Source organism: Calypte anna, chromosome 7 (genome assembly GCF_003957555.1).
Source record: "Calypte anna isolate BGI_N300 chromosome 7, bCalAnn1_v1.p, whole genome shotgun sequence".
NCBI lineage: Eukaryota > Metazoa > Chordata > Aves > Apodiformes > Trochilidae > Calypte > Calypte anna.
The window spans coordinates 10,049,885-10,063,767 of record NC_044253.1 but is presented as its reverse complement, the minus strand read 5'-3'; the positions used below and the strand labels follow the sequence as shown (position 1 = coordinate 10,063,767).

The window sequence follows — 13,883 nt, the reverse complement described above, 5'->3', positions numbered from 1 at the left end:
TCTATTATGATTTTTGTTGGAGTAGCCCTGCCTCTCTCAAGAAGGGGAGTGCTACAGAGTATGCTGGGTGGTGCAGAGCCTTTCTGTTTTTCTTTCCTTTTCCTCTTGTTGGAAAAGACATTCCTCTTGTGGTTCCCTGGTTGGGCTGGTGCTGTGACATTATGTCCTCTGTCTGCCTCTTGCTAGACTAGTCTCTCTGCATTCCAGTAGGTTTAGTCTGGTGCATGTACACAGTATTAACTGCCTATAAATCATCCGCTAAAGCCACATGATATGCAAAAACAAAACCCATAGGTCTGGGGATGGTAGTCTGAACCTAGCAAATCTGTTCCTTTCCCATTCACTGTGAATCCCATCACTGATCCCTTTTCCTCCAAACGTAACAAATTCCTTATTTCTTTGCCATCTGTCATATTTATCCTTCATTTTCCCACTGTAAGCTCTCGCCATGACTATGAAATGTACACTCTCATAAGCAGACTTTTTTTAAAGGGTTATGAAACTGTTTAATGTTGCTTATGGGTATTTTCTGGTAAGGTCTGGACTGCAGTATTAATGCATTTGTGCCATCTATGCCTCCTCACTTGCTGGTCATTTCTAGCAGTTGCTTTGAACCAGAGTAGTTGCACCTGGAGAGCCAAGTTGCAGTGCATCATGTCTGAAGAGTAATAGTGACACTCTCTTGGGAATGCACAAATGAGACTTATGGGTGTTTTTCTGATTATAGCAAAATTCACTGTGTATTAGTTGAGCATCTCTTATTCAGTCTGCCATTTATTTTGACTTTAAGAGATGATTAATTTGTGCAATTTGAAAGAAAATTAGTGCAATCACATATGCTGTGAGTGGCAAATATTTTAGCCTGCCGTGTTGGTCGGAGGAGCTGTTCTTCACAGCATCATGTACTGTGCATGATATTCTTTTCATGCAAAGTACAATGTCAAATGTCTAACATTTGTACAATGTCCTGTCTAACCATGAATGTGCTGTGTGCTTCCAAGGGTGGCATCTCCTATTCCTGTTTGGTTTGCAGCTTCAGTATCCGTTCCATCTGAGTCATCCCACAAGACCTCTGCAGACCTTTACAATGTCATTGAAAGCATATTTATATATATATATAAGTATATGGCTAATTTTTGTCCTTTTTTGCAGCTCTCCAGTCTCCCATAGAGTACCAACGCAAGGAAAGTAGCTCAGCAGTGCTGAGGCCCCAGACTGGTAGGGTCCCTCAGCCCAACAGCCGACCCTATTCCTCTGTCCCAGTGGGGTCTGAGAAGCCTCTGAAGGCTACAAGCCGTAACCCATCTCTCCCACCCCTGAAGATATCTACCTCCAATGGCAGCACAGGGTATGAACACTCACAGCCCGGGGACAAGTATGAACAAAGCAAGGTACTGAGCTCATCTAATAAAACATGATCTCACAGCCTATTTCTTATACCACAGGTGATCTGTGAAGTTAGCTTCAGTTATCAGCTAACCAGGTCAACAGGAATCATCATACTGAAGCAATGGTGTGAAATGTGATTGAGGATTAAACTGAGACTGCAAAAGCTCTGTTGTCCAGACGTGTGGCACTTCGACTGGGCAATGGAGCCTGGAGCCCTGAGCCTGGTGTTTTCAAGGCACTGTTTGCAGATCTGGTGAACTGAATAACCATTTGCAATACTGACATCAGTAAATAGTCATCACTCTCCAATATCCATTAACCACCCATTCCTGAAGAGGTCTGCTCTGATGGTATAGATGTGTTTAGACCTTTTCTGACAAAGCAGCTTGCAGGGTGCCAGCTGAAGGTTTCAATTTGGGTGCATGTGCACTGCACACACACCACCAAAGTGTCAGTAACCTTCAGTGGTGTTTGGGCCCTGCTGCTGGCTGTGGTTGACCAAAGCCAGTTTCCAATATGACCTATATTTAAGTTCATGAGGTGTGTGACTATTGATTCAGCTTCTAACGTTGAGCCTTTGCTGGTCTTTTCCCACATTTGGCTCAACACAGATCGTTCATCTTTAGCACCCTACCAATGAGAAGATGGCTGGGGCACTGCCAAGTTGTGAAATCTAACATCAAGTAGGAGGCTGGTTTGTATTGGGTTGCTGCTGCCTTTCAGATCCTTAAAATCTCTGTCTACCAATGTGAACTTTACATGTTTTGTATTTTTTTTTTTCCCGGTACAGTTGGGCTGGAAATGAAGCAGTGGGATTGCTGCCAGAAAAGGCAGGCTCCTGAGTGCCACCTGCTCACCAGTTTGTGTTGTGTCCATTTTCACAGACTGATTTGGGAGGGTGCAATGGGACCTCTTCCATGGTGGTGATTAAAGATTACTATGCACTGAAGGAGGATGAGATCTGTGTAAATCAAGGAGAGGTGGTTCAGATCCTTGCTATCAACCAGCAGAATATGTTCCTGGTGTACCAGCCTGCAAACGACCACTCTCCAGCTGCTGAAGGATGGATCCCTGGCAATATCTTGGCTCCCCTCACTAAATCCACAACAGATAATAGCGACGGAAGCATCAAGTAAGTGCCATGTTGGCTTCACTGGGAGCACTTTGTGGATTTTTTGAGGAAAAGAAATAATAAATACAAATAAACAAACCCAAATCGTAGGGAATTCCTGCTGATTTTTGTCTACAGTGCCATTGGAACAAGCTGAGTAGTCAATCCGCAGCATCGGGCAGCCATGGTGGATAGATTGGGTTTTGCTTATTTTCATTTTGTGGGGTTTTGTTTATACTTTGGAGAGAAATAAAAACCATAGATGGTTAAAGAGATGTTTTACTTCATGCCATTTTACACCAACATGGACCTGCTTGGACTGGACTTATATTTATATTGTAATAAGTACTAATCTATCTATTGGTTATAACAACATCTAGCAAAAAAAAAAACAACACACAAAAAAAAATCCAGGCTCTGTGTTGAACTGAGGTTTGCTTCTCAAGGAGGAGAGATTTTGTTGTCTATGGCAATTTCTGTGTACAGCTTGTATTTTTTGTTTTTAATTTTATTTTGGTTTGGTTTGTTGTTTTGGGTTTTTTTTCTGTTCGCAGTCATTTTTGTAATATATTTTTTGGTTTGCAAGACCCCCATCCAAGTACATTCCTGTATAAAGTATTTTGCACTATTTAAGAAAAAAAAAAAAAAGAAAAAAAAAAAGAAAAGAGACAAACTCATATTGATGAAGTCAGGTTGTGCAATATAATGAATAGTCACAATGTTCATCATTGTACCTGAATTGTAACTAATTTTAAATGTACTATTTTAAATATGTAAAATAAATTTTCACCATGAGCATGTTTTAATGAGGTAAAAGAAATAGTCTGACCCTTTTTGGTTTTGATTTGTTTGTTTTTTGCTTTTTTTTTCTGTTTATAATGTTTTGTTGTTTATTTAACAAATGTGTGGATATATATTTTTCTTTTCTGATTTTTAGAAATTTGTCAGTCTGAAATGACTAATGCAAGAAAGTGGTTTTTTGGTATTAAATACAGAAGGTACAACCCTCCTTTCAGTAATACCTGTTGATTTCTTTTAACATCTAAAATGACTAGATGGTAATGCATGCTGTTTGCTACAGATGGTGTTACGAGTACCTCCAGGTGCAGAATTGACCACGAGGAAAGATTTTGTGACAGACTCACTAAAAGCAATAATTTGGTCTCTGCTGTAGTTTCAATTAAGAGAAATGATGACTTTACCTGGCAGTCAGCAATGAATGCTGCTATGAATTGCATGTTAAGCCAAAGGAATTGCTTAGCACGTCTCTTGCACATCTGCCACGGCCATTCCTGGGTTCTTCTTTAGCCACAATACTGCAGCCACGTGCCTGTGCATTCACCCACAGCACCAGGCTCCTGGTGAAGACTGAATTCATGGCAGCTGGACAGTCAAATTCTTTGTCAAATTATGTAGTCGTATGAATTGTGGCCAGGGAGGCCTAAAAAAATTGAAAGACACAAGTATTACCTTTCTTTCTTTCTCACTGCGGTGAGATTTTAAAGTTTTAAAGAATGTTTTCAGATTCAGACAGCTCAAACAACCCTGCAACCAAACTGATGTTTGAATAATAGAAACCCTATGGGGAAAAGATGACCCAGAGCAGCTGTTATCTTCAGCCCTGTCTCATGTGCCTGATCACTCTGACTAATTAGTATCAGTAATAAACCTTCTCTGTTGACAAACACTGTACACAAATATGTGGTTAATCCAGTAGTGTTAGCACCATGTAAGAGGTCAGGGAGTCCGTCAGCCACGTCCTTGACTCTTCCTATCTTGAAGGAAAATGTAACAGTCCTGAAGCATTGGAGAACCTCCCCTGCTCTGCTCATCTAATTTGGACCTCCTCCCAAAAAGTCCAAATATCAGAAAGCACCCACTGTCAGGCTGAGACATGCCACGTGCTCCTTGTGCTCAAACACAACTGACCGTGCCAGCTGCTCGAGGTGGAGGCACCACTGCTGGTTGCAAAAACATTAGATATGACCTGGTTCAGTCTTGTGTCAGTACAGGCAGCTATTGAGAGGTCATTAGTTTACTTTTTTTATTTTTAATTTTAATCAGGCCTATTGTTCACCTCCCATCAGGTGCTAAAATATAACCAGAAAGTGCTTAGGAATGAGGTGCAGTGCTGATGGGGCAGTGTCGGCTGTGCGGGGCATCCTTTGAGTCCTACCTTGCTAACATACTGCGTTCTATTGGCATCACAGGTGATCCTTGGATTACATACAACTTGCTTTGTAAAATGTATCAAGGTACTGTAGAAGTGACGTGTGCCAGACATTGGGCTTAAGCATGCAAATCAAATTTGCATGACTTAAAGGTCGGCAGCTGCTTTGAACCTGGATCCCAGCTCATCACACTGCTGTTTTGAGAACTTTCTGCTTTGGACAACATACCACATCCAATCCCCCCACAACCTGTCCACTATTTAAACCAAATGAAATCCATGCTAAGAACCATTTTGATTTTTTCTTAATTTTTTGTGCCTTCTTTGATATGCAGTTTCTGCTGTCAACACAACATTGCTCTAACAAAGGGTGACATGGTCTTTTTTTTTTTTTTTTTTTCCCAGAATAAGGTCATTGAAGCAGTAATGAAGGGAGTACTGAAATCATTCCAGCTGTGATGGTAGCCAAAAACCATGGACTGGCTGATGCCCTCTCTAACAGAATTGGCAAAATCAAATGGAAATCCCTTGAGTTTGAGAGGCACAGCATTCTAGGAAATTACTTATCTCTTGGAAAGTTTATGATGTAGCTTTTTGTTGAGCTATTAGTGTTTTGAACAATGTGGAGTAACACTTTAAATTTCTTAATTTTTTTTAATTTGCTCTATTAAGTAATATATAAAGAACGTTCTCCTGTATTTACATTTGTTTCACTGCTTTCAACCAACAATTCTTAAGACCAAATTGACTTTACCAAAAATAAAATAAATTTTTATTTGTGGCAATTCAAGACAAAGTCCCTGAAACCAGATGCCAAAGTTCTAGTTGCCTGCTTCCATCATAGGCATTTTTTTTTTCCTGTACCATGCATTTAAACAGCAAGTGTGGCACAGCATCTGCTTTGCAGAACTCTTTGGTTTGATTTTTAACTTTAATTCTCATCACTCAAATTGAGACAGGGGTATTGCTGGTGGCTTTCACCTTCTAGGGAATTGCAGTAATGGCAAATGTGGATGCTGGTTCCCCTTTCCAAATCCTTCCTTCCTGCTATGATTTGCCGTTTGATTGCTGCGTTTTTTGGTACAACAGGAAGTCATGTTCATGGCATACCCTGCGCATGAGAAAGCGGGCGGAAAAGGAGAGCAGTGGCAAAAATGAAGCCAATGGGCCACGTAAATCCAAGGATATTCTGGGGAACAAAGTCTCTGTTAAAGTGAGTAAGGCCACCTGAAAGATGTGTGCTGCTCTCCTGCTTCCCATCCTTTTCACCCCCTCTAGCATCCTCTCCTGAGAGAGGGAGGGGGCAGTGATTTTGGGTTTAGCTTTTTTGGTTTGGTTTGGAGTTTTTTTATGTGTTTTTTTTCCCCCACTTTATTTATCTTTTTTTTTTTTTTTAGTAACCATTTTAGTAGGATTTTTGCATGCAAGATACAATGCAGCCTTTGAGCCTTTGTTTTTTAATTTTCTTTTTCCTGCCATCCCACATGCAAGTAAGTAATCTTCATATACAGAAAAACAAAAACATCTACACATAAGGTTTAATAACTGATCTTACAGTTGGAACAGTAGTGATTTACTGACCTCTGACTTAGCCCAACCTGTAGCTTCAGTGGTGAGAGATCCACTGGATGAAAGAAGGGATTTTTCTGAAGTTGAGTTTTCCTTAGGCCACTATTTCACCACATCTTAAGAAAAGGGGTTATCAGCCTTGAGATGCTTAAGATTTTACATCTAGGGAGATGGTCTCAGTGACCTTTTTCTTTCCCTATTATCAGACAGGGAAGAGATGCTGACTCTGTCTTTCCAGGAGAGGGTTTTGTGTGTGTCTGTATGTGTGTGTGTGTGTGTGTGTCTGTGTCTGTGTCTGTCTCTCTCTCTTGGAGATCTCCCAGTATGGAAAAGGTTGAGAACTGTGGGGTTAAGCTCCATCTTCTGCTCTGGGTGCCTGACTCCTGTGCTCCAATTCAGAGGATCCATCCCTATAAAGCGACCATGAGGCCTGCTCAGGACTCACCTGGGGTTTTCCCTCCCAGCAGAGGCAAGCAAACACTTGGTGTGATTTTGACACAACCAAAGCCCAGCCCTGGTTCAGGAAAGCACTTGAGCATGTCCTTTGGATCAACCCCTCTCCAGAAGAGCCCACAATTGAGTGTTTTCCTTTGTGGAGGCTTTCTGTCTTTGTAAACCTAGCAAAATAGCCATGGCATGTGCAAAGGGAGGAACCCTGCCCCTGCAGCCCGGGCAGTCCTGGCACCCATTGCACCCCCACACAGCCTGGGGGGTCCTGGGCTCAAGGGGAGACACTGCTCCAGCATGGTGGCCACAGTTCTTCCTCCTGTTGCTTCCTTGCTGGCTTTTCTACCTGAAAGATTTACAGAATCACTGCTGCTTCTTGGGCAAAAGCATGTCTTTGCCTTCACTTCCCTTGTTTTGTTGTCTGTTTAGGTTTTGTTTCTTTTTTTTAAGAGCATTTTCTGTGCTGTTACCCATTTCCATGCTGCTCCCAAATCCTGTGCTGCTTTGCCCTGTCTAACCAATTTCTCTTCTAATCTCTTGTTCTCTTTCTTCCTCTTCATGCTGCCAAACAAGGAGACAAACAGCTCAGAGGAATCAGAATGTGATGACCTTGACCCCAATACTAGCATGGAGGTAGAGACAATCATCCTTGTGATTTATTTTTTTTTTAATTTTTTTCTTTTCCAAAAACAGCTTCCCATTTTGAGATGCCTTTGATAAAAGGGGGGGGGCTGGTGGGTCTGTATCACTCATGGACTTAGGTGCCAGTTAAGTGTGAGTGACACAAAGTACCAATTCTGGTTTTGCCAAACATTTTGCTGGAGTTCAGGCTGCATTTATGGTGGGAGCAGAGGAGGAAGCTGAGGAACAAGCTCCTTCTTTCAGTCACTGTTCCCCACCTGGGACCTCATTCAAGGAAATGGTAACACATGCATGTCAGCTGCCAATAAACATAGCAGCTTTCTGCATTAAAAACACCTCTTGCTCTGGCAATACACATTGAGCTGCTAGCCAGGCTTGTGTTATAAATCACTGGAGCAAACATTGTCTTATGACAACTAGTGCTTTAAATTAGCTAGAAGATCAGAAAAGACAGTATTGGTTTTTTTTTCTTTCTCCTAGCAGAGTGGGGAATTGCATTTCTATAAACGAAGGAGAATAATAAAAGTGGTTGAATGAATATACCTGTATCACAGAAAATAAATAGACCCAAATTACAATGCATTACACCACTCTTATTCCAGCTGCCAGATCTACTGGAGTGACTGAGATGTACCTTGCTGGGAGAGCCTGCAGGAGGTTAAAGTCATGAAGAGTTGCTTATCTGGTTCTTCTCAATTAACATCTTGCAGGAACGGTGGTTTTTTTATTGTGGATGGTGATCACACCATGCATCTGTACGCAGTGTACCAAGGCTGAAAGACCTTCCTACTGAAACAGGAAGCCAAGGTTCAGAGAGACCTAAGTCACTTTAAAGATGACAGGGTAGATAATTGGAGAAGAGGGATACCTGTGTCCTAGAAGATCTCCAGGATTATGTTAGCCAGGCTGCACTATAAACAACCCACTAAAGAAAGCTGATTTTCCTCCTCCTGGGGGTGTGGAAGAATTGTATTGAGATGCACCATCTCAGCTATTAGCCTGAATCCTCTTTTATTTCAATTGTATTGGTGCAAATAAACCATCCTTGAGAAGAGGGTGTGTGCTAAAGGAAAAGCTTGTGACTCCACTGACATCCTGGAGTGTTATCCCTGCCATTAAACTGCATTATTCTCAAGAGTTTGCATTTGCAAAGAGCATTTTGCCAATCAGAGGTAGCATCTAGAAGTCTATGTGTTTGTTACAAGGCTGTTATTGCACATGGGTCTGTGTAAGCTTTAGATCACTGAAAATTGCCTTGTGGAGTAAAAGGTTGCTGAGCTAGAATTGTGTGGTACAAAACTGGGTGAGAATTGCCATGCTTTTTGCAGTTTTGATTTTGCCCAATAGGAGGAAAACCCAATGTTTTTAAACTGTCAGTGAAAAAGCATCTGACTCCTTATACTGCTGGCAGTTCTAGTTAGTTATAGCAGGGGCCACTTTGATTTGGGTTTTTTACCATGGCATAAGTTGCTGTTCTTGCCTGCTTCCCTGACATTCAGGAGAAAAGAGTCTTTCTATTTAAACCATTCACTGATGTGAAGTCTTAGCTGTGGTATGAATCTGCTACTGGGGAGTAGGTGTGCTTTGTATGTGACTTGATTTTTCCTCAGAAACCCCATCTTGCATCTCCCAGGACACTTACTGGAGGTGACAGTGTCATAGCTCTACAGTCCCCAGGAGCCACAGTGTTTCAAGTCTGCCTCCAAGCAAAACTTTTTAGGGCTGAGCAAATGTTTAAGGAAAATAAGAGTGCAACTGTGGGGGTGAGCTATGAGGGGCACACTGCTCTGCAAGGAGCAGGATGGCCCTTGCTTTCTGCTGGTTTTTGTACATCTGCACCCTGGAGAGAGTGTGGCTGGTTCATTGGTCTGGCTAAGAAGTACTGGGGGGGGAAAGGATTGCTGGCACCCAATATAAACTAAACAAAACCATCCAGAGGGAGCAGGGCAAGAACGGGCTCATAAAATGCTCAGGAAGCCCTAGGCCATGAGGAAGTCTAATCTGTAAAAGTCTGGGGTATTCACTATTAGAATCCACAGCTGTTCTCACTTTCCCTTCATGATGAGTGTTTGGATGCTCCTTTTCAAATGCATCATGAGAAATGAACTATATTAAGACCTTATGAGCTGAAGTCCTCCCTCATTAAAACAGAGGTAATGCAATCTACCTCCAATGCCAGAGCCTGGTTTGTCAGTCTTTTAGGCTTTGGTCTTAAAGGCTTTGTGTCCCAGGCTTAAGAAATTGTCAAGCAGCTGTACTACCCCTCCACCCTAACCTGCATGCACACTGAAAACCAATCTCTCCCTGTTTTCCTTTCCCTGCTCTCCGTGGTACATCCCAATGGAGCTGCTGGTGAGCTCACAGGTGAGCTGGAGACAGAGTAGTCACTGCCCAAAGAGGGGAAGACCTTGTCCTCACACCTGCTTCAGTCTGACCAGTTTTATAGACACTGGGAGTGCTGGTAGGAGGGCTGTGTCCTTGCCACAGACATTCAGAGATGCATGAGACCCTCCCTGTGTCATTAAGGCAGCGTCATCTGTAGCTCTTATTTCAGCCAGGTAATAACAGGGTGAGGCACTTGGCTTCTCTTACAGGACTGTCCCCCCTGACATCCCTCTCCCTCCCACTGTGCATGAGAATGTGCACCCAGGGCTGGAGTAGAGGGATTGGTCTCTAAATGCAAAGCACCAATATTCATTACTTGGAAATGTCAGTGCAATTTACCTCCAGTCCACTCACTGCACAAAAATTTGGCAAACTGGTTGCAGTGTCCATGATGTGGCCACAGCTGCTGTGGCCTCAGATCTGGCTTTGCCGGCTGTTTATGAGATAACCACATGCCCGGTCAGGTGAGTCTAGATTTCTAAAGCACTTTACCTTTGTTTTGTTTCAAGGGCAACAGATAGAAAAAAATGTGGAGTCCATGTGTAGTGAGAGCAGGATACCAAAATGCTGAGTGACTGTTTAAAGAGCTAAGATGCCACTACTGTGCTTTTGCCTGCACAGGGACATGGAGAACTGGCCCTGGAGAATGTTCCATTTATTGTAGCTTTGACTAGAAATAGTATCTTTTTGTAGCTGTTCCTTATCTCTTTGTCAATGGGTAATGAAAGTGCATAAGGATGGAAATGATGCATTTTCTCCTAGTTTTCTGCTTTGCCCTTCTGTTTCACTAAACAGAAGGTGCAGACTCACCTGTTAGGCAGGTGAGTGCAGGAGCAGGCACTTGAGGAGCATAGGCAGCCATGTGAGAGAGAGGAGTAGCCTATATTTAAGAAAGATCAGAGACTCCCTTCTCACATGTCTGTAGTTAATTGCACAGGGACAGGCAGGTCTGCTGGGAAGGTGTATGCCCTTGTGAATCAGTGTTATCCACACCCATGTCTAGGGTTCAGGACAATGACATAACTAATTGTCCAACTATTCTGTGTTGTAACATCTCATCAGTTTCAATATTGTTTAAGGGATCATAACTCAACCGTGCAAATCCCATTGGGCTACCTCTCTTGTCTAAGTGAACAACACCCTTCCAGCAGTCAGAAACCCCAACTGAGCTAAACCTCACTAAATTCAGCAACAACTCTTCCAGGCTTTGAGGTGGACCTTGCACGTAGGGATCTGACATGGGTCCAGAAGTTTTGGTTCACAGAGCACGACTCCAAGTGCAATGCCTTCCAAATGGTCCTGAGCAACACACAACTATCACCCAGAGTCTGGGGTTTGTTCCAGTTTCTTAGCTGTGTAAAGGAGAGATGAAGCCCAGGCCCAGCCTGAGTCAGTGGAAGTGCCATCATTAGATTCGTGACCTGGGATATTGCCGAGGAACATAAGTTGGGTTTCATGATCTCTTTCATTTATGACATTTTAGCATGTTAAGAACTACTCAGAGACACTTGGAGCATGATAACCGCTAGGAAACCATACTGTAGGGAATATTGTGTTATCAGCCCCACAGTCCAAGTGGCTGAGTAAGTAATGGTTTGGTGGCTACAGCTTTGTATCTAAATCAACACTCAGCTCAGGCCAAGAATTCCCAAGTGCTTTAAGTAAATACCTTCATCCCTGTCTTCAGCTATCCATCCCCAGAGCAGACCTAACATATTCACTTTGCAGGCTCTTGTACAATGCTGGTAAGAAAGCCTTTCCTGTCCTGTCACCACAGTAAGAGTGAGTACAATCCTGAGAACCCCCCTGTTTCCTTGGGGTGACCTCCATGGGTGACACCTCTGTCCTGCTGCCCTGAGTAGCCAGGGGTTGCTGAGGATGACGAGGAGGGTGGCTCAGACTAAGCTGGCAGCACAGGTGCTGTGGTTTAGCTTTTGGAAGAGGAAGAAGTGACCCCCTACCTTTGCAGGAAGAGAGTAGAGTGTTACAGCAAGGTTCTGGAGTGGGATAGTTATTTGCTTGTTTTGTCAGGAAATGCCGCTTGTTAACTTTGTGGTTTTTAGAAGGGTGGAGGTGTCAAGCACGGTGAACTCGTTCCCCTAAAAGTCTCACAGGAGAGGTTGACCTAGGCAAAGATAGTTTGATAGATCATTTCCTACAGATTAGTTAGCTTAATTCCTCTGTAACTATTTCCATTTTGTGTGTGTGACTCATTGATACTTTTTTGTTTGTTTTTTGAGTGAGGGAGCAAGGAACATGGTGCTGACTCTGCTACCAGCATGAGCAAATGCATCAATATGTAATTTTACCTCAGTGAACAAGAAGTGCCATGAAGTGTTTATAAAATGCTGAGTTGCTTGTCTTGGAGTAAACATGCCCTCTGCTGTTTAGATAAAGGATGGACCTTCTTACAGAAGTCTTGGTTTGCATCCTAACCTTGTGCTTTGGGGGAAAAAATGTTCTCACTCCTGTTTTGGATGCACTTAAAATGGTCCCATGAAATGGGACTGAAGGGACTTTGGTGCCTTAAAATGGGACTGAAATGTGGCATTGGAAAAATCTGTGTGTCCCTTCTGTGCACTGCATGGAGCTGGTCTGGTCTGACTGCTCCTCTGGGGAGGTGGATTAGGCATGGTGAGGACATCCCTGTGACAGAGAAGCAAACTCTGCCAAGGTGAGAAGTCCTGTCAGGCAGCTGAGCTGTGCTTGCATGGTGTTTCAGGCCTGACCATTAGCATTGCAGAACTATTCCCACTCCCCACCAGACACAGCATGGGTGTACAAATGAGAGAGAAGCTTTTGCTAAGAATTAGGGCAGTCAGAGCCACTTTGTAAGTGGGCTTTGCTGCTCCTGCTGCAAATGCCTTTATATCTTTATAACAGGAGATTAACAAACCAGGAAAAACGTGGCCCAGTACTGCAAAATAACGAGCTGCTGGATACAGCATCTCTGCTGCTTTTCTATAGCTATTACATTGTGTGAGTGACTCCTTTTTTTTTTTTTCTCTAAAGATGCAGTACTCAAACAAGATAACAAAAAATCTGGCTCAAAATCTGGAAACCTGGTGGCCTGCTGCCCAGGCCCTTTTGTGGGTATTTGCTTAGGTATTATGGGTGAATTGGCAATAATATCCAAAAGGACATTTAGATCCTCAATTGCTTCAATCCTTGCAGGTCCCCAAAGGCATTCTGTTACACCCCTTGTGTGCCTTTCTTGGTTTGACCCCTGATACAGCATGGGCTGGAAAAGGGAGAAGAAATGGCTATTCTGGCTTTTTATTGAATAAGCCTGACCCATCCCCCTAGTTCTTTAACTCAGACCCCTTCCCTTCAGGGGTCTTTGCCTGATCAGCATTAGACCTCACATCAGCTGAGAAAAGGCCTTTCCTTGTCACCTTGTGTGGGGTCTCTGGTTTTAGCCATCACTGTATCAGTAACAGAAAGACTCCTGGCTGCAGAGGCAACATTGCAAGTTTTCACCCCCACTGGGTCAGGCCACAGGTATTTCATTCAATAAAAAAAAAATCCATCTGATTTCAACTACATTTATATTCCTAAAGAAAAAAAGCCAGCCTTGTTTCTTAAGTGAATGCCTTGCTGACTGAGTTTCACCCCTTAGGGTTTGTGTTTTCCCTATGTGGACCAACACTGAAGATGGTGTGAGAAGTTTCTGTGTTGGGCAGTTCTGTCCCAGTGGGTTTGCAGGCAGCTGCAGTGGTGCAGGTGGTGTTTGCTGGGATTCTTTCAGGAGATCTCTTGTCAGCACGAGGCCTCAGGTCACCTTGTCCAGTTCCTGGCTGCCATGGCCAGGGATGCTCAGCTGAACACTGGCCTGGAAGATCCTTGTTCAAATCCCATAGGCCCAGAGTGGGGTTTCAGGGCTGAGCCTTATATCATTTTCTGGAGAGAAGAAAAGTGTAACTCCACAAGAGCCATGTAACCAGCAGCATTTTTTCCACCTGTTAATCTGGAAGCAGTGCAGAGTACTCCCTGAGAGAGTGATGTGCAGAAGCTGGGGGTCCTGCATCACCCCCCCAGACTTCACAGCTGCCCTTCAGTTTGTTCAGGATCTCCTTAGCGTGAGCAGGGGTTTTAACACAGGGAACAGCATGCTGGAGAGGGACATCTTTTATCTCCTTTTCTCTGAGAGAGGTGTCCCTTGGATTTGGA

At 43.3% G+C, this 13,883-nt stretch overlaps 1 protein-coding gene across 1 annotated transcript in view; it reads left to right on the top strand.

Moving 5' to 3' along the window:
• The window catches only part of KALRN (kalirin RhoGEF kinase), a 492,333-nt gene that overhangs the window by 462,022 nt on the left and 16,428 nt on the right, over window positions 1–13,883 (top strand). Inside the window, exons 49-52 of the mRNA XM_030454727.1 lie at window positions 1,153–1,391; window positions 2,274–2,521; window positions 5,760–5,883; window positions 7,260–7,319. Of these exons, the coding sequence (XP_030310587.1) occupies window positions 1,153–1,391; window positions 2,274–2,521; window positions 5,760–5,883; window positions 7,260–7,319 (671 nt within the window). The remainder of the gene's footprint in view (window positions 1–1,152; window positions 1,392–2,273; window positions 2,522–5,759; window positions 5,884–7,259; window positions 7,320–13,883) is intronic.